General features: G+C 45.3%; 3 protein-coding genes across 3 annotated transcripts; 1 reads left to right on the forward strand and 2 right to left on the reverse strand.

Moving 5' to 3' along the window:
• Positions 1–3,548: 3,548 nt before the first annotated feature.
• On the reverse strand, positions 3,549–7,713 carry LOC108885288 (polyadenylate-binding protein-interacting protein 2). The gene is made up of 4 exons (XM_018679571.2): positions 7,565–7,713; positions 7,088–7,297; positions 4,579–4,770; positions 3,549–4,476 (listed from the first exon to the last, which is right to left on the reverse strand). The coding sequence occupies exons 2-4, from the start codon at positions 7,229–7,231 to the stop codon at positions 4,411–4,413; spliced, it is 402 nt and encodes a 133-aa protein (XP_018535087.1). The 5' UTR covers positions 7,232–7,297; positions 7,565–7,713; the 3' UTR covers positions 3,549–4,410.
• Positions 7,714–8,529: 816 nt separating this feature from the next.
• LOC108885287 (matrin-3-like) lies at positions 8,530–18,568 on the forward strand. The gene is given in 22 exon segments (XM_051072570.1): positions 8,530–10,642; positions 11,693–11,754; positions 11,838–11,876; positions 12,052–12,149; positions 12,252–12,304; positions 12,514–12,630; positions 12,769–12,894; positions 13,005–13,181; positions 13,301–13,357; positions 13,359–13,426; positions 13,979–14,357; positions 14,439–14,621; positions 14,758–14,854; positions 15,097–15,113; positions 15,211–15,333; positions 15,490–15,618; positions 15,747–15,824; positions 15,826–15,876; positions 15,957–16,087; positions 16,329–17,005; positions 17,090–17,205; positions 17,329–18,568. Coding segments are annotated over 20 exon segments (3,120 nt in total). The 5' UTR covers positions 8,530–9,856; the 3' UTR covers positions 16,678–17,005; positions 17,090–17,205; positions 17,329–18,568.
• A 1-nt stretch (position 18,569) lies between these two features.
• On the reverse strand, positions 18,570–27,134 carry matr3l1.1 (matrin 3-like 1.1). The gene is made up of 23 exons (XM_018679624.2): positions 26,955–27,134; positions 25,081–26,044; positions 24,806–24,867; positions 24,221–24,259; positions 24,036–24,112; positions 23,919–23,950; positions 23,709–23,831; positions 23,394–23,519; positions 23,151–23,267; positions 22,844–22,968; positions 22,546–22,758; positions 22,316–22,497; positions 22,000–22,093; positions 21,698–21,875; positions 21,432–21,599; positions 21,232–21,310; positions 21,131–21,150; positions 20,925–21,053; positions 20,623–20,753; positions 19,858–20,533; positions 19,658–19,775; positions 19,328–19,449; positions 18,570–18,980 (listed from the first exon to the last, which is right to left on the reverse strand). The coding sequence occupies exons 2-23, from the start codon at positions 26,017–26,019 to the stop codon at positions 18,948–18,950; spliced, it is 3,783 nt and encodes a 1,260-aa protein (XP_018535140.1). The 5' UTR covers positions 26,020–26,044; positions 26,955–27,134; the 3' UTR covers positions 18,570–18,947.
• Positions 27,135–27,503: the final 369 nt, after the last annotated feature.

The following is a 27,503-nucleotide window of genomic DNA, read 5'->3' on the forward strand; positions in this document are numbered from 1 at the left end:
GCTGCTGCCTCCACGTCACACACAAAGACTTTCACTTTTCAAGGCTCGAATCTGGAAGAGACCAGTTCACTGATGTTTAAAAAGGCCAAAGGAAACATTTAAATTCTCATCTTTTTGTATGACGTTCCTGTTTCTTACACTTTCAGTTTTTTCAGTAAGATTCAGACGGAGATGGAGAAGAGAAATTACACATTAATGTCGCTTTTTTGAAACCGATAAACTGCAGAGCTTGTTCAGAAACAGAGAGACAGGTGAAACACGGTCTCTCACCACGAGTTCACATGTGTGAAACCAACATTTATTTTTAGGTCGGTTAAATTAAAGAAAGAACAAACAGGCACCACTCAGCAGAGTCTGATCAACACATGGCGGAGTCACCAAACTCCCTTCAAAAATCGCACCATTTAATCTGCCCTGCTGAGGATTAACATCGTTCTGTCTCCATTTCACTCGCCACAAGTCTTATTTTCTACAAACTGAAACAGCACGTTCTAAAGAATATTTCAACCTGTTTCCAACAGAAATCAATAATTTTCTAGAAAAAAACTGCTGGAATTTTGGAACAATAAAAGCTTGTTTGTGTAGCTGCAGTGCAACACACTCAAAACAAGTTTACCAGGTGGAAATATTCTTGATTTAAGAGAATAAAACTAAACATTATGGATGAAAATGACATGGTAAACGCTTTACACATCACAAACACAGAGTCAGTGTTTCTCCTGAAAGTCGGACATGTCTGAGGGGACGAGTGAGGTTTGGTTGCACTTGTAGAGAGCCCAGAGAGAGAGAGAGAGGGGGCCATATGGTTTGGAGTGCAATAACCTGAATTCGCTCCAACAAAGGAGTAATTGAGAAGGGGAGAAGGAGCTGTGAGTCTTGACTCGACAAAGCTGCGAAAACTCTCTTCTTTCAGCCTAATGAAGCTGTTGTCTGGGGTGTGGTGGAGGGTGGAGGGGCGGAGGAGGATGGAGGTGGTGGTGGTGGTGGTGGTGGTGATGGGGGGGCAGAGGAGGATAGAGGAGGCTGAGCAGCCCTGGACGTGATTTGTCATACAATCTGAATCTTTAGGAGGGCCACGGCAGAGAGACCTCCTCTCCATATGTCTGCTTCGTTTGCATCTGAAAGCTGCAAGGCCGAAGGCTGTGGATGGGGGGGGGGCTGAGAGGAGGAGGATGGTGGTGTGCTGGGGGGGTCAAACTGCCTCCCTGCATCATCAGGTTCGAGGGTATTTGTGGTTCTTGTTGTGTTTCTTTTTCTTTTTTCCACTCGTCTTTTTCTTCAGCAGAGAAAATAAATCGTCACAGTTTCTGAAGAAATCTGCTTCGGTCTGAACCAGAGACACAAAGACTGAGAGACTCAAAGAGTTCAAATCAAAACACTGAAAATGATTCTATATCCACTCAGGGATGTAGAGCTTGAAATACAAATACATAGAAGTAAAGTCTGTATCTGCACTGCAGTGAAGACGAGTTTAGTTTCATTGTTACAATGTCTCAGTATTTAGATCAGCTGGAGACAGAAAGAAAGTAAATGAAGAGAAAAAACTGAATTAAGGGAAGAAGAAAGCAAAAGGAAAGGATGAAGAGTTTCCTACTGGTGTCGTCCGTCACTCGTAAGTCACTCTGGATAAAAAAAAAACTTCTGCCAAATGAATAAATGTGAAGAAGAAATAAGGAACGAAAGAAAGGAAGGAGGAAAAGAAGATATAAAAATATGTTTCTGCTTTGTTTTCCAGCGAACGAGAATCTTCTTGAATCTTCCTGAAGCTTTGTCTCTGCTGCAGAAACACAGATCACACTTCACCACAGGAACTTTCACCACGTTTTTATCCCCAGAAGTTCCACAAACTGCTGATGCTTTTTCAACGATTGAGACTGTGACACCAGAGTCTCAGAAAACGAAACAACCGGGCCTCACGGCAGAAACCGAATTCATCGGCAAAGTGCCAGTGAGGTTCTCACACATTTCACTTTTATTTTGAAGGTTTGACTTGACTGGTTCACCCTGTGCACTGATTTCAGTCACCTGTGATCTTCAAGTCTGACACCTCAGAGGCTGAAGTGTTTATTCAGACATGAGACAACGTGTAAAGTCTCCGTCACATTTATGTAACTGGTCTGAAAGGAGCTTTAAATCCTCGTCCTGCTCACCAGACGCTCACACACGAACAATGAGCCTGTGTGTCGCTCTGTGGAGGCGTTCACACTCACATCCTCACCACGATGATGCTGATGGTGAAGCTGATGGTGGTGATGATGATATGTAGATGGGATGAAGGGTGGGGTTCTGGTGGGGGGGGGGTCCTGACACCAACACAGGGGTCGTGACCTGGTGGCTCTTCGCAGACATCTGTAGCTGCTGCACATTCCCTGACACCTTCCTCCGTCCAATCAGCTCTCTGGAAGAATGTATGACCTGCACCCTGAGGCCACGCCCCCCCGACACACACACACACACACACACACACACACACACTCATCTATATGCATGGCTGCGGTCCTGGTCTGTATCTGACCTGTGGAGCTACAATGGAGGACAGCAGCTGATCTATGGCCGCCGCCTTTGTGCCTCCAACACACAGAGACACTAAAGAAGAAAAAGCCCAAACGAACAGGAGGAACTTCCTCTCAGATAAATTAGTCCAAACACTAAATTCCTGCTCAGACAGCAGCTCTGCAGATTAGAAACCTCCTCCTCCTCCTCCTCCTCCTCCTCCTCCTCCAGGAGCAGAGCTCAGTCCTCCTCAGACTCTGCTGCCTCCTGCTGGTTCAGCTGCTCCAACAAAGCTCCTTTTATTTTGCGTTATGAACAGATAGAGCAGGTCTCGTCTTCAGTGACGACACATCATCACAGCAGTAACACAGCAGCACAGTAACCTGCATTCAGAGTCACTTCATGTGTGAGCAGCATTTTACTATTTCAGCAACTAATGATTATTTTCATTATTAATTCATCTATTCTTGGTGAATGGTTTGATTTGTACAGGTACCAAGAACCAGAAAAACGTCATTAGAATTAAATCAAAATTACTAAAATAATTCAAAGGAAAAGCAACAAATGTTCAACATTGTTAGAAAAAGTCACTTGTATAATGATGTAATGAAGAGTCAACATCGCCCTCTGCTGGACAACTACAACACTGACCACTACACAGCTCGTACACAGAGCTCAGCTGGTGCTTACATTTTTGAGGATTAAAGATGCAGTTATTTTATTTATCTGTACTTGTTTTGCTTCTTTCATCTGCCATGACTGTTAATTAACAGGTTAATATTTCAATACGTCATGTAGAATCATTTTATGGCCTTAAATCAGCTGGTTTACAGTTTCCATTAAACCCTGACAATCTGTAGTTTAAACACATCTCTGACACACTGAATGGTTTTGTCTGAAGAGTAACGAGGCTCAGGAGGAGTCCAGGATCGCCTGCTCCTCCTGCTCCTCCTGCTCCTCCTGCTCCTCCTGCTCCACTCCTGAGTTCCTCCTCAGGGTTAATAAAGTGCCAGTGAGTGGATGTTGAAGAGACGTTCAGTCCAAACACTCTCAGGGATTTTTCTCCATAAACATTTATTTTCAAGTAGTTTAAGAAAAAATAGATTTTTTTTACAACTTTTTTCTTTATATGACTTTTTATACAGTACTTTCTGTGCATTAAGAAAAAACTCAACACAAACATTAGTTAATGAGGCAGCAGAGAGCCGGCTGCTCTGAGGGTCAGCAGGGACCAGCAGGGAACGACAGGGACAGAAAAACACAAAGGATGCTGGGAAAAAGACCGAGAAAAGCAGAGAGAAACCGAAAAACCAACAGAACCAGATCTAAACTGGATCACTGGGTCTAAACTGGATCTTTGGATCTAAACTGGATCACTGGGTCTTAACTGGATCACTGGGTCTAAACTAACACAGTAAAACCAAACCACGAGCTGAAAGGTGCTTTATAACAGGAGAAAATGCTGAAAGCGACTGATTCTAAAAACAGCTGAAATAAAAACGTGAAGAGTTTGTTTTTAGGTTTTTATCAAAGTGCAAAATAAAAGAATGTGAGAGTGAAACATCAGAGCTGATTCTAACAGAAACCAGTTTGTTCTGAATCAACACAAACACAACACAAACCTCCGCTCAGCTGACCTACATTCAGAGAGTTACCACAGACGGAGAGAGAGACAGTCGTTCAGTCAGACAGACAGACAGGTAGAGACAGACGTTCATACAGACAGACAGGTGGAGGGTTGCAGTAACTAACAGTAACAGACTCTGAACTTGAACACATGCGAGGCGAGTGCAGAACTTTGGCAACACGTCAGGCTGAAGGTCGAGTGGCGACTGAAAAATACGGCAGACATCTTGTTGATGATGTCACAGTGCGGACTGGAGCGGGGCGGCGGGAGGTGGGGCGGGCTCGGCGGGGTCACATGATGTGTTTCTGGATGCCCGGGGTGAACTCCTTGGCGTTGGGGTTCAGGCTGCTGTTCATCTGGAGGAGAGAAGAAGGAGATGATGTGATGAGGTGAACCTGTTCAGCCTCGGATCCATCACGGTTTCTGTCTCGCGTCTCGTCAGAGCAGACTGAACTCACCACGACCTCCAAGTCTGCGTCTGCGTGGACGTCTGCGTCCAGGACCAGCAGGCTGATCTGCTCCTGCAGCTGACTGACAGTCTGAGAGGGGAGGTCTCTGGATGGGATGAACCACTCCCACTGCTCCTCCTCCTCCAACATCTCCTGGAAACAGCGCTCGATAAACTCCTCCTCCCACAGCTCCTCCTCCACCTGCACAGAGACAGACAACATGTGGGTCACATTCTTCACGTCTGCAGCACAAACACAGAGATTCGGGTCAGTCCTGACCCATACACACAGTGAAACCCAGATAAAACACTCACTCCACCTTCTTCCCACAGCCACTCAAATCATACTCAAGTCACTAATGCTGCCCTCTGGGTCTGGCATCCTCAGTCCAGACTGTTCTGGTTTGTGGCTGCAGTGGAATGAGCTCCCTGAGTGTCCCTCTTCCTCCATCTCCTGGTGCCTCGATCACTCCTCTCATTCTTGTATCTCCGTGCACTTTGCCTTATTTAACACATTTAGCTCTTCAAGGTCTCCTCCTGCTCTGAAGATTTATTCACTCACTTGTAAGTGGCTTTGGATAAAACAGCTGAATGTGATGTAAACACTGGAACTATTTCCATCATTTCTATCTTTATAATACTTGACTGTGTTTAGATTTGTGTGTTTGGATCAGACACACTGAAGTGATGATGACTGTGGTGATTATGTAATGCTGGAGCTGCTCCAGCATTACTGGGTTACAGTCACGTCCTCTGACTCACAGCTGGAGGGCAGAGGATCAAAACAACCTGACATGGGAGGGAAACGTCTCAAACAACAACTGTGAGCCTTCAGACTCTGAGTCAGTGTCTGCAGAGGAGGAGAGTGGGTCAGGCTACAACACAAACTCCACATATTCCAGTTTACTCCACAGAGACGAATGTTACATGACTGTGTGGTGGATCATTTCAACACTGTGCAGGTTGAATCACTGAGGTGACAAAGTCAAAGTCCACAGACTGTGTCAACTACAAATCTCAGACAGCAAAGCTGCAAGAAATGTGAAGGATTAGGAAATGCACTAAAATACACAAACTACTGATCTGCTTTTTAATAATGACAGGAGGTTTCAGTCTGTACTGTTTGCACCCTGGAAATATTCCATACAGTCAGATTACAGACCGAAAAACATCTGATCATAGAGCTGCAGCTGACGATTATCTTCATTAGATTAAACTGTCTACATAGCTTCTAATAAGTTGGACCAGGCTAATTATACTCCAAAAAACACACCACAAATCAGACTAATAACTGAGATGCAGATATTGCGTCTTCCACTCCAGTCATGTGGTTAATGAGTCAGATGGTTGAACAAAAGACAGATCCACACCCAAACTAAAGGAAAACTAGAATTACTGCCCCGTGGGTGTATGCCTCTGCAAAGTCGTCCAAGTTTCAGTTAATTAGTGAGTTTAACCACCAGAAATTCAACACGTTTATCTTTGAGTCCAACTGAATCAAATCTGAAGAAATTCCCTCGGGACGTGAGATATCACGTTCACAGTAACAGGACGGACAGACAGACAAGCCGACAACATAACAACTCGTGTTTCAAACTGATTCGAATGAAAACAATAAATCCAGAGTTTTTGAGCTATAAATCCAGATGTTTGCTCCTGGAATGTCCCACTGGCTCCGTTACAACTGTCCACAGGGAGTTGAGAGCGAGTGACACACTGAACCACAAAGTATGAAAACAAAGAGGCGGCTGTTCTACTTCTGTTTCAGGGACATTTAACTGTTAGCTGAAAACTTTTGTTCACGCTGAGGTTAATGAGCGTCTGTCCTGCAGCAGATTCACACTGACCTCCTCTCTCTGTGGAGACAATACTGCAGGACAAGACAGAGAATGTCACAGAGAACCAGCTCCGCTAACTGTAGGGAAACAAAGTCAGAAATAGAATAAAAATAACTTCTGGGTCTCTCAGCACATCCATAAGTTGAAGTGTCGTGTTACTAACAGCTGCTCCTCAGTACAGGAATGACAGCAGTCAGAGACACGCCTACACAGACAAACAGTGACCTGATAATGTTAGAATCATACAGATATTACTATTAATTATTAACAGCTAATAGATATAGATATGTTACATTTAAGTAAAAGTAACAACTGACAGATGGTGTTGATGACATTGACACAGTCTGGAAATATCACTTGATTTTGAATCAAAAATGAAATAAACATTTCCTGAAACTGCAACACCACCCTGTACTGTTTTCTTATTGGCCAACTCCACCACCTATCAGCTGGTGACATAATCAGGTCACATCTTGACGTCACTGGCTTGTTTATGTTGTGATCGACAAATTTAAGGATGTTATTTCCTTTAAACTTGCAGTTAAAACACCGGGTTTCCACCTTAAAAATCAGCTTTTGTTGTCTTTTTGTTGTGACTTCGCACATGAACTAAACAACACGGATCCGTGGCGTGTCCTTCCTTTAACCTGTGGCGTCAGGTGTGATCTTTTCGAGCCTCACCTGCCTGTTGAACTCCTCCTCGTTCTCCATCCACATGTACTCGGCGAACGGGTTGTCGTCGGAGCTGAACTGGCTGCTCAGGATCACCTCGTTGCTGATCGTCATGTTCGGGGCTGAGACGTTGCTGAGACTCGGGTCTTTCATTTCACTCCTCTCTCACACAGACAGGCGATACAGTCGGCCTCGATCGCTGCAGTCCGGTGTACGACCCTACAAGAAGGAAGATTTTAAAAAGGAGTAATTTAACCGTTAAATACCGAGCTGTTCGCCCGTTATGTCGCCGTTCAGGCTGGCTGTGATGGCCGCTGTCTGACAGACAATAGCAGGCAGCTAACGGCGGTGGCTGACTCTGCCATTTTCACCGTCAACACACCAGGAAAAAACGAACTACGTCGACAGAAAACATTGCGACGAACATTCAGCGACGTTACAAGAATCTAAACTAGTTAAACTTCGTGTTTTAATGGCCGATGTTACCTGACAAGCTGATTTCTTCGACGGAAGAGGAGTCAAACGGTCAACTCAGTCTCCAACTCTTCTCCGAGTGTAATGGCCGCGCTGCCTCTGTTTGTTTACATCGCCAACGTCATTCTGTGCTCGCTTCCGATTGGATGAACCGCCCCGATGCCTTCGCGTGCTTAACGACCCATTAAAAACAAACGGACCGAAACGTCGGAAAGTAGGAAGTACTGACGCTGAAGATCTCAGCCCCAAAATAAATGTATATTAATTTATTTATTTGACCACCGAACCCCCCAGTGGTGGCAGAAGCACTCAGATCTTTTATTTAAACGAAAGTAAATTTGATTTAATTAAGACTAAAACCAAAATTGCTGGTGTTGCCGCTTGTCTAATGAAATTTTCTCGTAAAAGAGACCTCAGTCTCAATGAAACTACCTGTTTGATAAAGTTTATGTGAAGGTTCAAAAGTATCGTCATCAAAATACACTTAAAGTAATAAAAGTAAAATGAATCGTTATGCAAAATGTGTAATTTCAGAATAATGTACATTATGTGATTGGATTATAATTATTGATGCATTAACGTGTTCATTTACTGTTTGATTGAAAACATTTTATTTATTTCATTCATCTTCACTGCTGCAACATCGCCAGCGCTTGGAGTCGAATATTCCAAAAGGTGCCTAAAGGCAGCACTGTAGTCCGGACTCCGGTGTTTACATACAGTCTGTGACTCCGGTGGTCCGATACGGTTCGTGTAATTCGCTCACACACAACACACATGTCAGACAACGTTCTCGGAACGGTGTGTGTTTAGTAATATTAATAGGATTAGTAATAAATCTATTATTATTACTCATATTCAGAAAAATGTGACGAGGAGACATCAAATATCGCGATACTTCAGCACTCCAGTGTCATGTGTGCTAGCAGGTTCAGCTAGCCGGTAGCTACGCACCAAGGTAAACTAAGGTACGTGTTTTCATTCGCACATATAAACAACATTTTATATGAGAGCCGATGGTGCACCGTTTTATTTACTGTTTTGTACATAAGAAAATTAGAACCACGAAAAGAGGTAATAAATCACGCTAGCTGAGAATAGCATTAGCACGTTGGAGCAAACTAATGTTATTAGCTAAAGTTAGCCTCGACTGCTGAGCTCGGCCTCCAGATTAAAAGAAACCTAATTAAATGTTTTTGGATGGTTTAGTTATGGAGCCCTTTGCATAAATTAATTTACAAACAGCTCTGGAAAAATAATGCGTCAGTAACTTTAAACTCGGGGGTGGTATCTGCGAGTTAGTGCTGCTAGCTTAGCTGCTAACACAGCTCAGGCTTTTGCCACTTTTCATTCAAATGTGTTCGTAAATACACAAAACTGAAACTCTTCCTAATGTAGGGATAGCGTCTCACTTTGGAAATATTCCTGCACTGGTTCTGCAGGTCCAGACAAGAATTTAAAAGCACTGCATTAAGGCATTATGAGGCTTGCATTTCATTAACAGAAGTTTTTCATGTCTTGGTTGTAATATCATACACTCGGTAAATAACTATTCCTCCGGCTTTGCTCGATGTGGTTGTGAAACAGGTGTTAGATTTCATTCTGTATGGATTTAAAAGTGTTGGAATCAACTTTGTGAACTTGCAAAAACCCTGGTAGTGTAGTTAACAAAGGTCTCTGTGAGGATGAATGTGGAAGGGTGGGGCCACAGTTGTTCTTCCCTCAGCTGTTAACCAGCAGTGGTTCATATAGAGGTTTATTAATCACATCTCTCTGATGTTTTGCACTGATATCCAGAGTTTCTCTTTTTTCACTGAGGATGTTTCCATCACTCTCTGTCTACATCAGTTCATTTTCTTCCTCCTTGCCTGCAGTGAATTTTGAGACATTAAAGCCTTTTCTGTCTCCTTTCCTAGCCCTCTTTAATTGCCTCTCATGTCCCAGTTATTGCAACTTACATCTGCTCAGGTGACTGTTAATGAATCACAGTCATTTCCTTCCATTTACATGCCTCTGTGGCTCAGTGCCTCTCCACTGGCTTCTGTTTTCATAGTGGAGGCAGCTTTTGAAGAATGTCTCTACCTCATTGTGTTTCAGCAGAAATAAGACATTCTCCAGAGAGGAAGAGGAGTTGCCCTTCACTTTGACCAGGTTTACTCTTTGCACAAGACCTTAACTGACGTTAACGTCCCCCAATCCTTAAAAAAGTAGAGACACTTTTCTAGTGGCCCGTTTCCTTCTTTATCTTGACTCACCTGCACTGAGGCGTATTGAAGCCAGACAACAGCTCCACTTTGTGACGTTATGTCTCAGAAGTCGCAGTCAGACGGCAGTCAGAAACACTTCGCTGTGGGTCGTGGGCTGCTGGCCGCTGCAGAGACCTTGAACTTCAGTATGAACGAACAAAGATCCAGCCGGCAGATGGGGGGGATGGCCTCAGGTGTGGGGGTGGGTGGTAGTGGCGGCGTGGAGGGCCAAGACAACAGTGCTCAGATGTCCCGGCGTGGCAGTGGCAACAATCTTGGCAGCACCATGAAGCTGTTTGCCAGTTTGGGGCTGTCGCCCTCTGACCTGGATGCTCTGGCTGAAATCCCAGAGGAGGACATCAGCGTGGAGACGTTGCCACACATCCTCATGCAGCTCAAGAGCCGCAAGGGAGACACAGGAGAGCGGCGGGTGGCGTCCTCCATGTCCTCTGACACTGCATATCGAGGAGGCAGGGACAGCTGGGATGACGTGCACGTGGGGAGGATCGGCGGCTCTTCTCTGGGTCAGGGTTCAGCCCGGGCCCAGACCTCTGCAGACTTTGGGTACAGTTCCCTGCAGGATGTCTCCTCCAGCCGGGGCTACGGAATGAATTACAACAGCAGCAGTGGAGGGGGTGGGAGCAGAGACAGGCCATATTCTGAGCTTTCCCACCGTGATTCCTACGGTGGGCTTGGCATGGGGCCGTCTTCATCAGACTCTGTCTTTATGCAGCGGAGGATGGGCTCCCCATCAAACGGAAAAGTCCAAGACTTCTTGGGAGTCATGCCCCCCATGTTCCCCCATGTGTGCTCTCTTTGTGACTTTGACGTTCACTCCACCATGGTGAGTACCGTCCAGCCTCCTTCCTCTTTTCTTCTCGGACTAATTCTAAATGTTTCTGTTGAGATACCTGAGCTCAGTTCAGGTCTTCTGTCCACGTCAGTCAGTGGCAGGTGGTAATCATCCCTCATGTTTCCTGACTGGAAGTCCAGTTTGCAGCGTGTAATTCCTTGTTTTATGTCACCTTACAGCATGTACCGTATCTTCATTTTCTTACACTGACACTCGTAGCTCTCCAACATAATACAGTCGTCATCCAGCCACATATCTTTTAAAATAAAACTCAACCCAGAAATTCGATTCTTGTTGCTATCTATTCACCCCCAGATGGACATCATCCATTAGAGCATTTATTCACATACATATTGTTTATTGCACATTTCTACATAAGTGACACCAGGAAGTTTAACTGAAAACTGTCACAATGAAATTCCGTTGCATTGTTCAAAAAGAATTAAGTCTGGAAAGTATCTCCATGAGAATAAATGCAGCCCAGGTGACATGTCTTGGACCAATCAGCAGCTGTTTACATGATGACATCACTTACTGTCTCCTCCAACACCTGAACCTCAGTACCAGCTGTTTAAAAACAGATGAGGGTGTATCAGCTGATTTTTTACATACGACGTATATTCCAGTACTGGTGGGTTTATTTCTAGAGAGTAGGGCTTTTACCGCCTGTAACGTTCATTAACCTGGTTTCACTGTGCAGCAGCTGCACGAGTAAAAACAACAGAGAAATAATATTCATTCAACTTCCAACCGTCTTGAAATCCATCAACACTCACCCATAGAAATAAACAAATCTCATCCATGAAGCTGGTCAAACTCAGCAGACTCCCGTCCTCCTGGTTTCTGTTTTTATAAAGCTGAGATTTGACTTTCTAAAATTGCAGATGCAGCCAGACTGTGAGTTTGGAGATGTTAAGAAAGAGTGCTTATTTGGCTAAACCACAAAGGTGTAATATCTGGGTGAAGTGTTCCTTTAACATAGGTTTGGTTCTGGGACAAACAGCTTGCTGAGCATCAGTAATTCTCTGTTTGTATCTGTAGGAGTGGAACCAGCACATTAATGGACTCCGACATGCTGAAAACAGGCGGCTGCTCCTCGACATGTGAGTCTCTCTGACAGACACTGACACAGGTCGTCCTCACACATGTTTGATGTAATGCTTATCAAATTTTGTGTTGTGTTCAGGTATCCAGAGTGGGACCCTAGTATGGCCTCGGGCAGAGGGTAAGACACACACACACACACACACACACATACACACCTCTCCCCAGGTGGGTAAAGACGTTTCCTCAGCCTGAAGGAAACTTTGTGATCCTCTGTAGTTTAAAATAAAGTTCTGTGAGCTTGTTCAAAACAACATGAGTCCTGATTTATCCACATCTGAATCTTCTTGCTCCAGTGGTGGTGGACTGGACACCCCCAACCTGTCTGCAGGACTGCTGGGACCTGCCCCCATGTCTTCAGGTCAGACAGCAGGAGGGATGCAGTCCAGCTGGGGTAAGAGACACCTTCACCCTCTTCTTCCTCCTCCTCCTCCTCCTCCTTCCTACAGGATAGTCAAATATGAAGTGATGTTGATACTGAGTGTGTGTTTGTCAGGAGGAGGTGGAGGTTCAGGTCTGTCGGGAAAGAACCAGTCGGGACAGAATAAGGTCAGTCATGTCACTGTCTCTTCTGTTGTTTATCACTGATCCTGTGATTCACATCATCTCTCCAGAGCTCAGTCTAAAGTCTAATTTACTGTATGTCAGCACTGGTTTCTCTTTGCCTGGATAAGATGGAAATATTGATAAGGTTTTATGGAATTGAACCATCTAAAACTGTAATTCTACAAAGCTGAAACTTTGTTGTTTATCCTCAGCTGAGAAGCCGAGTGGTGGTGGTGAAGTACGACAGGAAGCCTCTCAGCAACAAGACTCTGTTCGCCTTCACCGAGCCGTTCGGCTGCCTGAGGGAGCACCTGGTCCTCAAGAACAAGGTACAGCAACTGATTTAACTTCCACAGCTGAGCAACAAAAAACAAAAAACTGGAAATAACGAAAGCTCTTTTTTCTGCGTGCTGCATCTCGACAAGGAGTTTAAAATGAACTCTCTTGAATCTCTGTGTCTCCATCAGGCCTTCTTAGAGATGAACAGTCACGAGGAGGCTCAGGACATGGTGAACTACTACGATCAGCATCCAGCATCTCTGTACGGCAAACCCATCACCTTCTACCTGTCCAAGAGGCTGATGGTCATCGAGGTAACAGTTCAGTCAAGATAAAGAGAAGAAATGAACGAATTAAACTGTTGGCCAGACTGTTTCTGAACGTTCCTCAGACACTGAGACAGAGTTTTGTGTTCGACTCGCAGAAGGACGAGCGGTCATCGGACAGGTCGATGGACAGACCTGTCAGGGAGGTCAAAGGTCACGGCAGCCAGGTGGTTTTCTTCTCTAACCTCCCCAGAGAGGAAGAGAAGAAGAAGGAACTTCTGACCATCGCCGGACGCTTCGGCATTGTGGAGAAACACCTTTTTTTAACTGACCAGGTGAACTTGTCTTTCCCTGCCTCCACCTTGAGCTCTTTGTTGTGTCTATGATGGATGTTAATATTGAGAGGAGGTGTGATTGGCTGCTGAATGTGTCCACCATGTGTGTGTGTCTCCAGGCCTTTGTCCAGCTGGGAACCCCGGAGGATGCAGAGATGCTGGTGAAGTATTACAGCTGTGAACCCCCTCACCATCAAAGGAAGACCCATACGCCTCAACATCTGCACCAAGTACAAAACACTCAAGTGAGTGCCAAGCTTCTTCCTACAGAGATAAGAGTTTGACTAAGTGTTTCAAGTTAAAAACATAGGGCTCAGGTTGTAGCTCAAAACATAACTGCAACGGAAAGATTATACTTCATGAGTACATCCACCAAAGGAACTTAGAGCATGATTAAGACAAAGGAGTAAAGCAACCGTAAGTATGTTAAACCCAAACACAACCATGATTAGTTAAGAGACTATAAATACAACCCTTCTGAACCATGTGCCTGGTGCTGTGACCTTTTCTTACATGGTTAAACTAACAGAAGTGGATTTGGACAGATGCACTTGCCCCATGAGCGAAGAATGTTATAACAGAGCCCTGAGAGTAAAAATAGGAGCAACAGAATCTGTTAATATTAACTTTTGTCAGTATTGATTTGACATTACTGAGGCTCAGTCATATTCTGTGTTTTGCAAGGTCTGATATGTAAGAGAGGCCAGAGTACAGCAGAGATAAACACTGCTCGTACAGAAATAAAAACCAAAAGGAAAGGACGAACAGTTCAACGCTAAGTTTTCTGTCTGTTGCAGTGTGAACCGGAGACAGGGTGGGTCTGCTGGAGACGGTCGAGGCCAGAGGAGCAGCAGCGTGAACGCCTCCTCCTCCAGCTCTGGAAACAGGACCTCCTCCAACTCCAGAACCTCCTCATCTAAATCCTCATCCAGCTCCAGGACCAGAGAGGAGGAGAGAAAGAAGAGAGAGGAGGAGAACAAAGCAAAGGCTGAGGAGAAACCTGCTGCAGAGGAGGAGGAGGAGGAGGTGTCAGGAGTGATGGAGGGGGAGGACGGAGGGGAGGGGGAGGGGGAGGAGCAGGTTGGCGATGGAGACGCAGACGCAGAGGAGCCAGAGACAGCAGAGTCTGTGAAGGAGACAGTGGAGGAGTCTTCAGGAGACGTTCAGGAGGAGCAGGTGACGAAACACTGAACAGAAACACAACACGGATTAAACTAAAAACCCATTTCTGAACACAAAGGTGTAAAATGTTTGCAGGTTCCTGATGGTGATGATGTCACCGATGACACACCTGGACACGTGGGCGGGGCTAACAGTGAGGGACAGACAGAACCAACAGAAACTGAAGCCTTGACCGAAGAACACAAGACCAAACAGGAACTGGCTGCAGAACCAGGAGAGAGTGCAGAGACTGCAGAGGGAGATGTGCCTGCAGACGTGGTACGACAGCAGGCTCCGGTTTTAGTTTCGAAGCACACATCAAGGACTTTCTGTTGCAGTTTGAGGATGTTGTGTGATACTGAACTTTAAGTTTGAAGAAACATGGATGGTTATTTTTATTTTTGTGTTGTGTCAGTTTGATCAGGACTTCCTGGAGAACATGGAGGACTTTGTGACGCTGGATGAAGTGGCAGAGGACGAGGAGGAAGATCTCGGAGACTCCGACACCATCGGTACCTGATCACAACATTTTAATACGATGAGCTGAGTTTTTATTCCACAGTGAAATGAATTGTTAGAGGCGATGAAAGCGACCACTGAAAATGTTCGTCTCTTAGTGTACATTTTAAAATGAAAAATGTTATATCAAGATTTTACCTGAACTTTACATCAGTTCAACTTTTAGATGTTCTGATCAGGATGTTTTAAATCAAAGCTCAAAGTAATAGTGCTCTGTGTCTCTTCTTCCCTGCAGACAACACGAGGAGAGGGGTGAGTATCTCTAGTTTAGTTCTTCTTCCTCTCTTATGGCCTTTATATATCTGATTTGATATTTTTATGGATTTATGTTTTCTTCTCTTCTTCTCAGGGTATGAGGGTGGTGAACATCGTGGGTTTCAGACGAGGTTACAACTTCCTCAACGAGCTGCTGGGACTCGCCAAACCTTTTGGGAAAGTGGTCAAACACCTGGTGCTGGACTTAAGACCTGAGGTATGCCAGACTGACACAGTGTGATGTACTGATCAGAGAAGAGCCTGTTTTTACATCTTCTGACATGAGATTTGTGTTTTGGACGGTAGCTTGAAGCATCATTTTTCTTCACTGAGCAGGTGTTGTTGTGTGTTTGTCTCTGTCTCCTCTGACCAGGCGTACCTTCAGTTTGCGACAGAGGACGAGGCTCGGGCGATGGCCAAGTTTTACAACAGTAACGTCACGGCGTCTGTGTGTGGTCGACCGGTCAGGGTCAGCCATTCCATGTCCTACCCCACCATCCAGGTAAACATCACTGTGGGTTGTTCCTTAAAGCTCCAGGCAGTCTAATGGAACTTTGTCTCCAAGTGTTGGAGATACATCTCTAGTCTGTACAGGGCTTCGTGACTTTGTTTGTGTTGTGTGTTGGTCAGTGCGGCTCCAGCAGGGTGGTGTACATCGGGCAGATCCCCAGCAGTAAATACTCAGACGAAGCCGTCCTGAAACTCGCCAGAGCCGTACGGGAAAGTCAGGAAGTATTTCCTCAACAGGATCAAGAGAGAGGTACGAGAGACTGAGTCCTGAGGATACTTCAGTGTCCTCAAGAGTTTCAGTTTGAAACCGTCTGATGTTTGTGTCCTCAGTGTTTTATTGAGATGGAGAAAGCAGAGGATGCAGAGAAAATGGCTGAAGATTGCAAAGCCAATCCGCCAAAATTCAACGGCAAACGTCTGACTGTCTACGTCAGCAGGAAGTACAGACAGCTCAAACACGGGTGAGTTGAGTCCTGGCTACCAGAGATCAATTTACTTTGTCTAAAGAAGTCTAAATATTAGATACTCCTGTTCCACAGTCTTATTTCTATAACTTCAGCACTGTGCAGAGATGTTGTTATATTTGCAGACGTTATTCTTTAACATCTCCTGAAGATGCAAACAGTTTTATTTCAGTCCATCACCAGCATCACTTCACTTCAACTTTTGTTAAAAAGTCGTGTTTCTGTTTGTTTTGTTCAGACATCGGTGTCCGAGCGCAGCGAAGAGAGAAAACAGCAGCACGGCAACAAAATCCTCCAAACACCCCGAAGAACCTCCGGCCAAGAAAGCCAGGGAGGAGAAGCCAGAGGAGAGGGAGGGAGAGGAGGAGAGACTGAAGGAGGAAGAGGTGAAAAAGGAGGAAGAAGAGGAGGAGGAGGAGGAGAGGGAGGAGGTAAAGAAGGAGGAAGAGATGCAGAGCTCTGATGTGAGCTGCGGTGACGAGAAGAGAGAAGAAAACTCAGCCGAGAAGAATCCTGAAGTTTGTGATCAGAAACTGAAGAGCTGCGAGGACGTGAGTCAGATTCACTTTTTACAACAGAATCCGTGAGAATGTGCAGGTTTTTACTGTTTCACTTCAGTCTCTTCATTGTTCACAATAACAAAAATAATTTCTGCCAAGATGCAGCATTAAAAACAAAACCAGTAAAGTACAGGTTGGTTTTCAAAGATCCATAAAAACAGAAGCAGCCTGTGTAACTGGTTTGTTCTCCTCTCAGCTGCGGAGGTGAAGCAGGAGGAGACGCAGGAGGAGCAGGTGGAGGAGATGGAGCCATCGACCAACCAGGAAGGACCGACTGAAGCTCCCCCGCCTGCTAACGACAAACCCAGTGTGGCGTCTCTGCCGCTGCCCCCGTACGACCCCAACACCCCCATCGGTGAGAAAGATTATTTTTCAGCTGCTGATTATCCATCCAGTTTAAAAAATATAGGATTGACTGATGATATTTTTGTTTGTGCAGGTGTTGAACACGTGAAGATGGGTTACTACTGCCGGGTCTGTTTCCTGTTTTACTCCAACGAAGACACGGCAAAGAAAACCCACTGCAGCAGCCAGACGCACTACGACAAGCTGCAGGTGAGACACAGCTCCGCCCACATTAACCTCACACCTGGGTCATTCTGTGTCAAATCATAAAGCTGATTTGAACAAAATTCAGTCACAGCTGTAATGGTTTCCTCTCTTTTGTTTGTGTTTCAGAAATATCTGGAGAAGGAACAGACCAAAGCAGAGAAGAAGAAAGGGAAGAAAACGACGCAGTGAAAACACGAGTTCATCCAACAACAGCGGAGCAACGAGGGAGGTTTTACTTTGTTTTTCTTTGAGACTTGAAGCCCAGTGTGGTCTGCAAATACCAAACTGATGCAGACGAACAGTGAGAGGACAATTAAAAGGAATTGTCAACTTTTTTTTTTTTGTCCATGTACAGAGTTGTTGGTGTGTGATGGTTCCTCCTATTCATAACCAACATGAAGGTTTGTTTTCTATGGAAGCCAGATGGAAAAAAAAAGAAAAACATGGTCCTGGAAAAAGTTGTCATTGACCTTTCAGGCAAAGCTTTTGTACAGTGTGGAGTTAAGGATGAGCACACACACCAACAACTCTTATATTAGCCTGGTTAGCTTAGCATTAAGACTGGAAACAGTTAGCCTGGTTCTGTTCCTCCTGAACTCCCTGTGTTTAGGAGAAATTATGTACTGGAACTACTTCTTGATGAGCAGTGTATCCTTCCACCTTGCGCTGCTGTTGAGTGACTTTGTGGCGCTTGGTGGAAGGATACACTGCTCATCAAGAAGTAGTTCCAGTATGTAACTTGCTGAACAAATTGACTTTCTGAGACTCATGTAAAGTTCACTGAATTCATCTCTTTTGTTTCAGGGGGTGTTACCTGCAGCCCTGGGTGCAAGGATATACTGCTTGTCAAGAAGTAGTTCCAGTACATAACAACCTCTTGATGAACAACAGCATATCCTTCCGCCTAGCGCTTCTGTTGAGTGATTTTTGTGGCAGTGGGCGGAGGGATACACTGTTATTTGTCAAGAGGTAGTTACATACTGAAACTATTTCTTGACAGTGTATCCTTCCACATAGTGCCACAAAGTCACTTCACAGAAGCTGTGGGTGGAAGGATACGATGTTGTTTATCAAGAAATAGTTCTGGTGTGACTGGAACTATTTCTTGATAAACAGCAGTATCCTTCTGCCATCCTCCATGGAAGGATATGCTGCTGTTTGTCAAGAAATAGTTTGAGTATGTAACTACTTCTTGATAAACAACAGTGTATCCCTCCGCCCAGTGCTGCAGGTAACACTCCCTGAAATAAAGGAGCAGATGAATCAGTGAACTCCCAGAGAACAAACTTTGAATGTGTTAAACTTTGTTGTTTTACGGTTGAATTTTTATGTTATGTTTTATAAAATAAACCAGTTTCAAACTGGACTATGTTTTTTGAAGGTGTCTTCTTTATTTGCTGCTACATTCTGACTCTGTGTCTCCAGCTGGGAACAAATTGAAATGACAACAGCTACAAAACAAGAGACGTAAACCAGCAAATCGACATTAAAAAATCGCAACAATCCTCAAAATAACAAAGTAGCAGCTTTAACAATATTCACAAAGAACTCGTTTATACTGAATCTGGGTTTAAACTTTCCAAAAACAACAAACCAGTCAGATGTCAGTTTGATTGTTACAGCTCACGGCTGCTGGGTAATGTAGTCCTTAAACCGATTCATGTTGTTTTAGATCATTTGATAGTTTGATACTCTGGTTTTTTGTTCACTGTTAATAAACAAATGAATTCACCTTCAGTCTGAGTTCACATCGTCCACGGATCTTTCCCCGTCTTCTCCTGGGGGAAAAAAAACAAGAAGATTTCAAATTTTTGTTACAATCAGCAGAAAATAATTAATTGTATTTGCACTTTAACAGAAGCCTCTGACAGATGTGAAGCAGGTGTGACAGGAGACTATAAAACAAGCTGACAAAAAAGATTTAATGAAGCAGAATCATCAATTAGGGGTTGAAATGGTCATGTGATAAGGGTGTGGCGAATCAGGGAAGGATACGCTGTGACTGATGAAACTCAATCAGGAAGTGAACGTGGCTCTGTAGAAAGTTACTGCAGATTATGAAGCATCTGGCTTCATCAAAGTGTCACTGTTTAACATGTTCAGGTTGGGGGTTAGGTTAACTTACCTGGTACTTCCTGTAGTGCGTCAGGCTGCTGCAGTGCTGTAGTTTGGCTTCGTCCTCGTCGGCGTAGATCACCTGACACAGGTTACAGAAATAACCGACGACCGGCCGAACAAACTCTGTTCCTGCAGAGAGAGAAACAAAACAAAACAAAACACAAACATGATAAGGTCAGTGAACGCACCACTGCTGCTGCAGGTGTACAGGTGTTTCTGTTTTAATCCCGAGTGATGAACAAATAAAGCCGTTATCATTGTTATTATCATCCAGAGGAGCAGACTGATCCCTGGTCCTGCTGCTCCGCAGTTTCAGATGAGCAGTCTAACTTCTTACCGACAGGTTTGGTGGGTTTCTCAGGCTCTGCAGCGCCCCCTTCAGGTCCTGGTTTTTGCTCCAGTTTAACCACGTCGTCAGAATCCTTCAGCCGATCGTCATCATCACCAGCAGGTTTCTAAAAACAGAACGTGAATCATTAATGAGTCTCTTCCTGTATCAAAGCACAGCTGTAACACAGTCCTGCTCTGGGTCTTCACCTCTTCAGTTTGTGGTCTTGGAGGATTTGGACTCTTCTCTGAGTCCTGCACTGCTGGTTCAGACGACTCTTCTTTTCCTGCAGCCTCCTCCGTCTGTGGAGTCTTTTCTCTCTCTCCATCTTCCTTCAGGGTTTTTTCAGGCACTGTGTCGTCTTTGTTTTTTAAATTCTTGTCTTCTGGACTCGTCTTTGGCAGCAGCTCCTTCTCTGGAGTCTTTTTAGCAGCTGAGTCCTTCTCTTCAGTCTTTTTGGACACTGATTCCTCATCTGTGGACAACTTCTCTGATGTGGTTTTGGCACTTAATTCCTTTTCTGGAGTCTTTTTATTGGATGTCTCTTTCTCTGGAGTCTTTCTGGGAACTGATTCCTTCTCTGACGTGTTTTTGACGTCTTCCTCTCGAGTCTTTTTGTCGTGTGACTCCTTCTCTGGCGTCTTTCTGGAGATTGACATGTTATCTGAAGACTTTTCATCAGTTGACTCCTTCTCTGTAGACGTCTTGGATCCTGATCCTCTCTCTGGAGTCCTCTTCGAAGACTCTTTCCTCCCCTCAGACTTCCTGGAGGTCTCATCTCTGTCGGAGGTTTTGGATCTGCTTCGTCTCTCGCTCCTCCTCCTGCTGCTGCTTCGACTGCGGCGCCTCTCCTCGTCTGGGTCAGAGTCCGGCTCAACCTCGTACCTACAGACAGACACAGGGACTCAGGATGAAAGACCACGGACGCCTGGCAGGTAAACAGGGACAGTGAAGAAGACAGTTTGGCGACTGACCCGTTGGAGAGTCTGGTGTATTTGTGGGAGATGTGGACGAGGAGTTTGGAGCCGTGGAAGGTGACAGATTTACAGGACAGTTCTTTGGCAGCTCTCAGAGCCTCTGAAGAGCTCGACATCTCGATGAAACCCTGAAACACACAAACACACAGGATGAAAGAAAAGTTGTATCCTGAAATCATCAGACAAAAAAGGACTAAAAACAGCTCAGCAACATGAAATCATCATTTTCTTGTTGAATAATTTTGAAGTCCAGAGATGCAGGAAACAGCAGATAAACAGGAGCAGTTATTTTCTCTGACCTCTTGCCGTCGGCGGAGCAGGAAGTAGCGCGCCGCCGTCCCATAATCTTTGACCAGTTTGACAAACTCGGCGTCGGTGTAGAAACGTTCGGGAAGGTTACTGAAGTAAACCACTCTGGTGGACGGAGCCTGTAAACAGAGAACAAAAGGTAAACCACACGTCTGACCAACAGCATGAAAACTGTCACATTAACTACAACACTTACCTCAGGTTCTTCTCTGGGCTCTGAAAACAATCAGAAGAAACAGAGTTAAAGAAGAAAAGGGTCAAATACTGAACTGCATAAAGGACTCAGAGTCAGGTTACCTTGGTCATCAGACTGGTCTTCCTCCAGCTCATCCAGAGTGATGCAGTTCTCCAGATCCACTGGGAAATCTGATTCCTCCTGAAGACCAACACACACATTTACAACAATCAGTTCAAATCAGTGTGTGTACGTAAAGATGGCTGCTGCGTCTCCACTTCCAGTGAACTGGATAAACTGGGAGTTTAAACCGTGTCTCTACCTCGTCGTCCTCTGGCTGAGTCTCTGCTGTCTCCTCAGTTTCTCTGGTGGGTTTTGAGTCCTTCTCCTGTGTCTCCTCCATCACTTTCTCCCCCTCCTCCTCCTCCTCCTGCTCAGTCACAGGTGTCTCCTGATCCTCCGTCTCTCCGTCCTTCACCTCTTTTTCTTTCTCTGAAAACAGATGTGAGAACAGTTTCTTTAGAATTTGTCTTTTCTTGTTGTTTTCACTCAGGATTTTCTGTCTTCCAGTTCAGTTTTTCCTTCTACCTTCTCCAGGTGAGTCACTTCCCTCTGCTGGACAGCTGTTCTCCTCAGCAGCTTGCTCCTCCTCCTCTCCTCCTCCACATCAGCATCATCCAGAGTCTCCATGTCTTCATCCTCCAGATTCTCTCCATCCTCTCCGATCACCTCCATCCCCTCGATGTCGCTCTCCTCTGCAGACGACCTGCGGGTTAGAGTGACGAGACGTTCACTGACCTAACTTAGGTCTGAACTAACGAGAAACCAACAGAAACAGCAGCAGTTTTTACATTTTGTAGGATTTAGATATAAAAACACCAGAAACTCACTCAGCTTCTGCTTCACTCTGTTCTGTTTCTCCAGCTTCAGGTTTGGAGTCACTGAGAGGAGCTGGTTCAGCCTCAGTCCTGGACTCAGTGGAGTCTGTGGACAGAGCACAATCATCTCTTTATGTCAGGTTGATGGAATCAGACAAGAAATACATCTGTTTTTAGTTGTGTCTCGACTGTAACAGGCAGCGAACACAGTGAGTTACAGGCTGACGACATAAACACAGAATCTGAATCACAGAAAACACAGAAAACTTTCAGTGAGAAAATAAATCTGAACTGGCGTCAAAGACACTGACAGCTGACGCTCTCTTACCAGGTTTCTCTGGTTCCTCTGGTTCCACCGTTGTTTCTGTGGACCCATTCTGTCTATCTCTAGACCTGGACCTGGACCTCCTCTCTGTGTTGGACTTTTCTGTGGATTTGTCTCTGGACCGGGACTTAGACCTTGTTCTCGCTCTGCTTGATTTGTCTCTAGACCTGGACTTCTCTCTGGACCTGGTCCTCCTCTCTCTCTGCTGGATTTCTCTCTCTGGATTCCTGGACCTGGTCCTCCTCTCTCTGCTGGATTTCTCTCTGGATCTGGACCTGGTCCTCCTCTCTCTGCTGGATTTCCCTCCCTCGTCTTTCCTCTCCTCTGCTCCATCTTTACTGCTGCTTCTCCTCCTCTTGGTCTCTGTCGTCTTCTCTCTCTCTCGGCTCTGACTCCTCGTCCTCTTGGTCGTTTCCTCTTCGAACTTCTTGGCTGCTGAAACCCGCCTGCAGGAGGAGACAAACACGATCATCGATCAATAATCCACAGATCAGAGTCGGCTGATAAAGCTGTCAGGTCGCTCATACTCACATCAGGCTCTTGTATTCTCCAGAGAAGGAAACTTGGATGAGGTCGTTGTTGATCCTCAGAGTGTTGGAGGAATAATAATCGACCAGTTTCTGAGCGTCAGGAGCGTTTTTCATCTCCACAGACGCCTGAAAAATAAAAAGAGATGATGTTTTCAAGAGGAAGTTCCAGAAAATGTGCTCTTTGTTTCTATGGTTTGTTCATGTTTCCATGACTTTAACATTCAGGCCTAATTTCCTCTCTAGTTGAGCTAACTCTCAGAATATAACATTAGCAACACAGAGCAGTGTCACAGGTTGGTGGATCTCACTTTAGACGGCAGGAACAGGGTGTAGAGCGGTGGGCCGAAGCGTTTGATGATGCTGATCAGATCTGATCGGCCGTCTTCTCCTGTTGGAGCCGGAGTGAAGCTCACCACCCGAGAACTCTGCAGAAAAACAGACACATGCAACTCAGCAACAACTTCATCCGCTCCCTGTGCTGAAGCATAGCGGTCTCTGTCTGTAAGACCTGTCTGTCGTGGGTCACTGGTGTTTCTGTGCTGAGTCTCTACCTGGAGGAAGTTGAAGGTGCTGGAGATGCTGAACTCGATCTGCTCTCCGTTCACCGTTGGAGGATAGTTAACGTGGAACTTCACCAAGTCCTTTGCTTGATCCACGGAGCCCAGCTCCACAAACGCCTGCAGGAGTTTACAACAGATGTCATCAGTTACCAGAGATTCATTACTTTTCTCACTGAGAAGAAAGAGGAATGACTGCAGATGAGAGTAAATAAAGCAAAGAATGATAAAAACAACACACAGCAGTAGCATGTTGTGTTAAACTGTATAAATGTTCAGTTGTGTGTGTGATAAACCACGTGGACTCACCAAAGATGGAAACATGAGGATCCTGACGATCTTTCCAAACGGTTCAGTCAGTTTCCTCAGATACGTCTCATCCACAGACTGAGCTGGAAACTTCACACACACCACTTTACTTCTCTCTGATGCCTGAGAGGAAAAAAAACACACCAGTTATTTATGAGGAGAGTTCAGAGCAGAGCAGATAAACTAACCGTAAACAGGCTCTGTCTTTACCTTCCTCTGAGGCGGTTTATTCGGCTGTGGCTCTGTTAAAAACACAGAAAAAACAGATGTTAATGAAGGATCATGATGCTGTGAACAACACTGTAAACAACAATAAGGTGGATTTACTTGAGCTCTGATTGGCTGTCTGTGGCAGCCGGGTGGGTTTTTCTTCAGTCTTCCACTTCTCTGATTGGTTGTCGGCACTTGAACAACAGAAAAACTTTATTTATTTATTTAGGATTTATTTAGGATGAGGTTATGGACATGATATGTTTGTGATGGTTATGATATTGTGATTATATCACACCGACCTGCTGACCGTCTCCATACGACAGTCCCAGTTAGGACACCTGGAGGAGAGACATGAGAGACAAAAACTCAAGACCAAACACCAGAGAGAGAAAGAGACTGTGTCCATGTGTCCTTTCCTTTCACCACAGGAATGGAAATACAGAATCAGAGCTCAGCAGCTTGATGCTGAGTCTTACACCAAGCAGCCACAACGTTAAAGAGAGATCCGGGGAGTTTGGAGGCCAGGACAACACCTTGGGCTCTCTGTCGTGTTCCTCCGGATATTTCGGAGCACTGTCCTGCTGGGGGAGGCCCCTGATGGGTCTTCAACAATGTTTAGTTGGGTGGAATGTGTCACACCCAGATGAATGAAGCGCCTGAGGTTTCCCAGCTGAACACTGGATTCTAACGAGATGATTAGTGTTACTGACTTCACCTGTCAGTGGTTTTAATGTTGTGGCTGATCAGTTTTTAGCTCCACAGCACCCCTGCAGATTTACAGGTAGGAGCTGTGATATCAGGTCAGTTACTCAGCACATAATCTTGGCTCATCTGTACTACCAAAGCAGGACTGCCCTGTTATTCACTGGTTCTGTTTAACTCACCGCTGCAGCAGGTTGAGCTGTCCGTCTGCATGCTGAGTGCCGTTGATGTGTTTAACCCAAACCTGAAACACAAAAACAAGAAGCAGAAATGAATCTGTCCCACTGTTTTGGTTTCTGCTGCTGCAGCCACAAACCTCTGCTCACACTCCAACGCTCTGAGCAGGAAGCCTCACAATCAGCTGAATACTGACCCCTCCCCTCCCCGATGAGGACCACCCCACCTCCCACCAGAGTCTGCAGAGGGAGAATCGAGGAGGAGGACAGGTTGTACTTACCCTCTCTGACAGCACAGTGATATCACACAGAGAGCACGAGTACGGGAACACCTGTGGACACGTCCCGTGGAAGTCCTGAGCTTCTCTCTTGGAGGGTATGGAGGCGGCTGCAGCGGCGTGCTGGTTGCTCCTGATGGAAGAGTTTTCGGACTCGGGGCGTCGCCCCCGAGGTTTAGATTGGTACTCGTCAGGAGGACCTGACCTGTAACTAGCTGATCCGGGCTCAGAGAAATGGGGAGGATAAGCTCTTTGTCCTTGTCCCGTTGACCTGAAAGAGGATCGGTCTTGAGAGGAAACTGGACCAGTGGCTCTGCCTGTCTTACCATACTCAGAGGGTCCTGTTCTGTGGTGGAAGCCCACCATGTAGGCAGATGATGAAGATGATGAAGATGATGATGATGATGATGGTGGATCTGCTCTGACAGAGCGGCTGGTTCTGGGATTTCCCCAGCGGTCCTGGACCTGCTCAGATGGAAGAGGACCAGTGGTTATATGGTCCAGCGGGTACTGGACCGGCTGGCTGTGGAGCTGATCCCAGTCTGTGGCACCGGAGCTGCCGGCGGGTCGACGGGAGGAGCTGGGAGGATAAGAGGAGGAAGAGGAGGACGGAGACGGAGCGTTGGGAGAGAAAGGTTTGACGGTCTCTCTCTTTCCTTTGATCTGTTTGAGGACATGAGGCAGGGACTCCACAGTGAGGACGTCCTCGGGCAGCTCAGCCAGCAGAGACAGGTCGCTGGGCTCCAGACCGCAGCTGCTCAGGATGCTGAGAGCGCTCCTGGAGGAGGAGGAAGATGATGACTGGTAGGATGAGGAGAAGGACTCCTGAGGCGGCCTGTAAATGTCACGGTTCTGTGAGGCGTGACGGAGGTCTGAGGAGCTGTAAGGTCCAGGATGAGGTCTGAGGTCAGTGTCAGACGGGTACGGGTACTTGCGAGACATGATGGGACGAAGTTGCGGAGAAACGCTGCAGACAGAAGGTGTCAGGGAAGACAGGAGATGTAAACAGTGACAGAGAGACAGGAACGTTGAGGACGGTTTGTCCTTCAGCTGGAAACATGAAAACACACAAGTCTGAGCGCTGATGAGCACAAGTGGTTCAGGTCTCTGAGATTCACTTTTGCAGGCGAAGAAGGAAAAATGAAGAGTTACCTTCAGGAAATAATAAGCAGCAGCAAACACACACCCGTCTTTAAAACATTCAACCAGAGAACTCGCCGTGAGACCAATAAAAATGTAAAGTATTTACTTTTAAGCAGCGACGGGTTTAGAGCTGAAACAAAGGTCACCTGTGGAGATTTGTTGTAAACAAATAAATGTGCAGTATGTTTACATTGCAGCAGCACTGCACCAACAAAGCATGGGAAAATATCAGTTACCCTTACAGTTGACTTAATGACACAATAAATAACAGATAAGAAATTAGATGATGTCCCCACAGAGTCTGAGGAAATGTGACTTCGCACCATTTTCCAACCAAACAACTGTCAGATGAATCATTAATGAAAATAATCATTAATTGACTGACGATAAAAGCAGGACTTTTTTCTTTGCTGAGTTTTCTGAAGCTAAAAGATGAAATAATGACGATGTGCGTAGTCTGCAGTGTGGACTGAACTCTGTACAGGAGCAATAAAATTATGAAGAATAATCTGAACAACGATAAAGTTATGACAGATTACCACAGAAACACCAACTACTGATATCATTCCGGTCAGACCACAGACAGCAGGCACAGCAGAAGCTCCTCTGTGTTTCAAACGTTAAAATGGTAAAAATCTGTATTAGGATTCGGCTAACAACATTAGCTTACCAAGCTAACAGTTGCTTGGCGGCTAATACCTGAGAAAAAAATCCGTTTTTAGCAGCGGGCTTACCTTAAATCAAACACTAAACGATACCGGGTGAAAGACACAGGCTCGGGGTAAAGATGGGAGGTAAAACGTTCATAAGGGAAACGGTTTATTAACGTGGAAGATGCAGAAAGACGAGCAATACTGACAGCTAGCTAACGGTCTGGAGCCTCCTTCTCTTTCGTCTTTGTTTTAAGACGGTGAATACATAAATATATGGCGCCTTACCGCCACCTACCGGTGAGAGGGAGTTTACATTTTAGAATTAAAAATGAAATGAAATTGTTGAAATTAAGAAGATAACAATTAAATACAACTGATTTTAAAAGATTTCAGTGGGACAGTGGAGCAGAGACCTGCCTGTACTTGTCATTGTTAACCATCAGGTGGCGCTGTAGGAATATTTTAAAAGACAAATCAATGACACAGTCAAACATTTAGTTCCTGTTCATCACCAGCTCTCTGTGCGAAAGAAAAAAGAATAAAAGAAGCAAACATCCAATAAAAACTCAGAGGTTATAGATGAGATAGATTAGTGTTAGTGTATTGTATAATTTAATATAAACAGTTATA

The sequence above is a fragment of the Lates calcarifer genome, linkage group LG8 (assembly GCF_001640805.2).
Source record: "Lates calcarifer isolate ASB-BC8 linkage group LG8, TLL_Latcal_v3, whole genome shotgun sequence".
Taxonomy (NCBI): domain Eukaryota; kingdom Metazoa; phylum Chordata; class Actinopteri; family Centropomidae; genus Lates; species Lates calcarifer.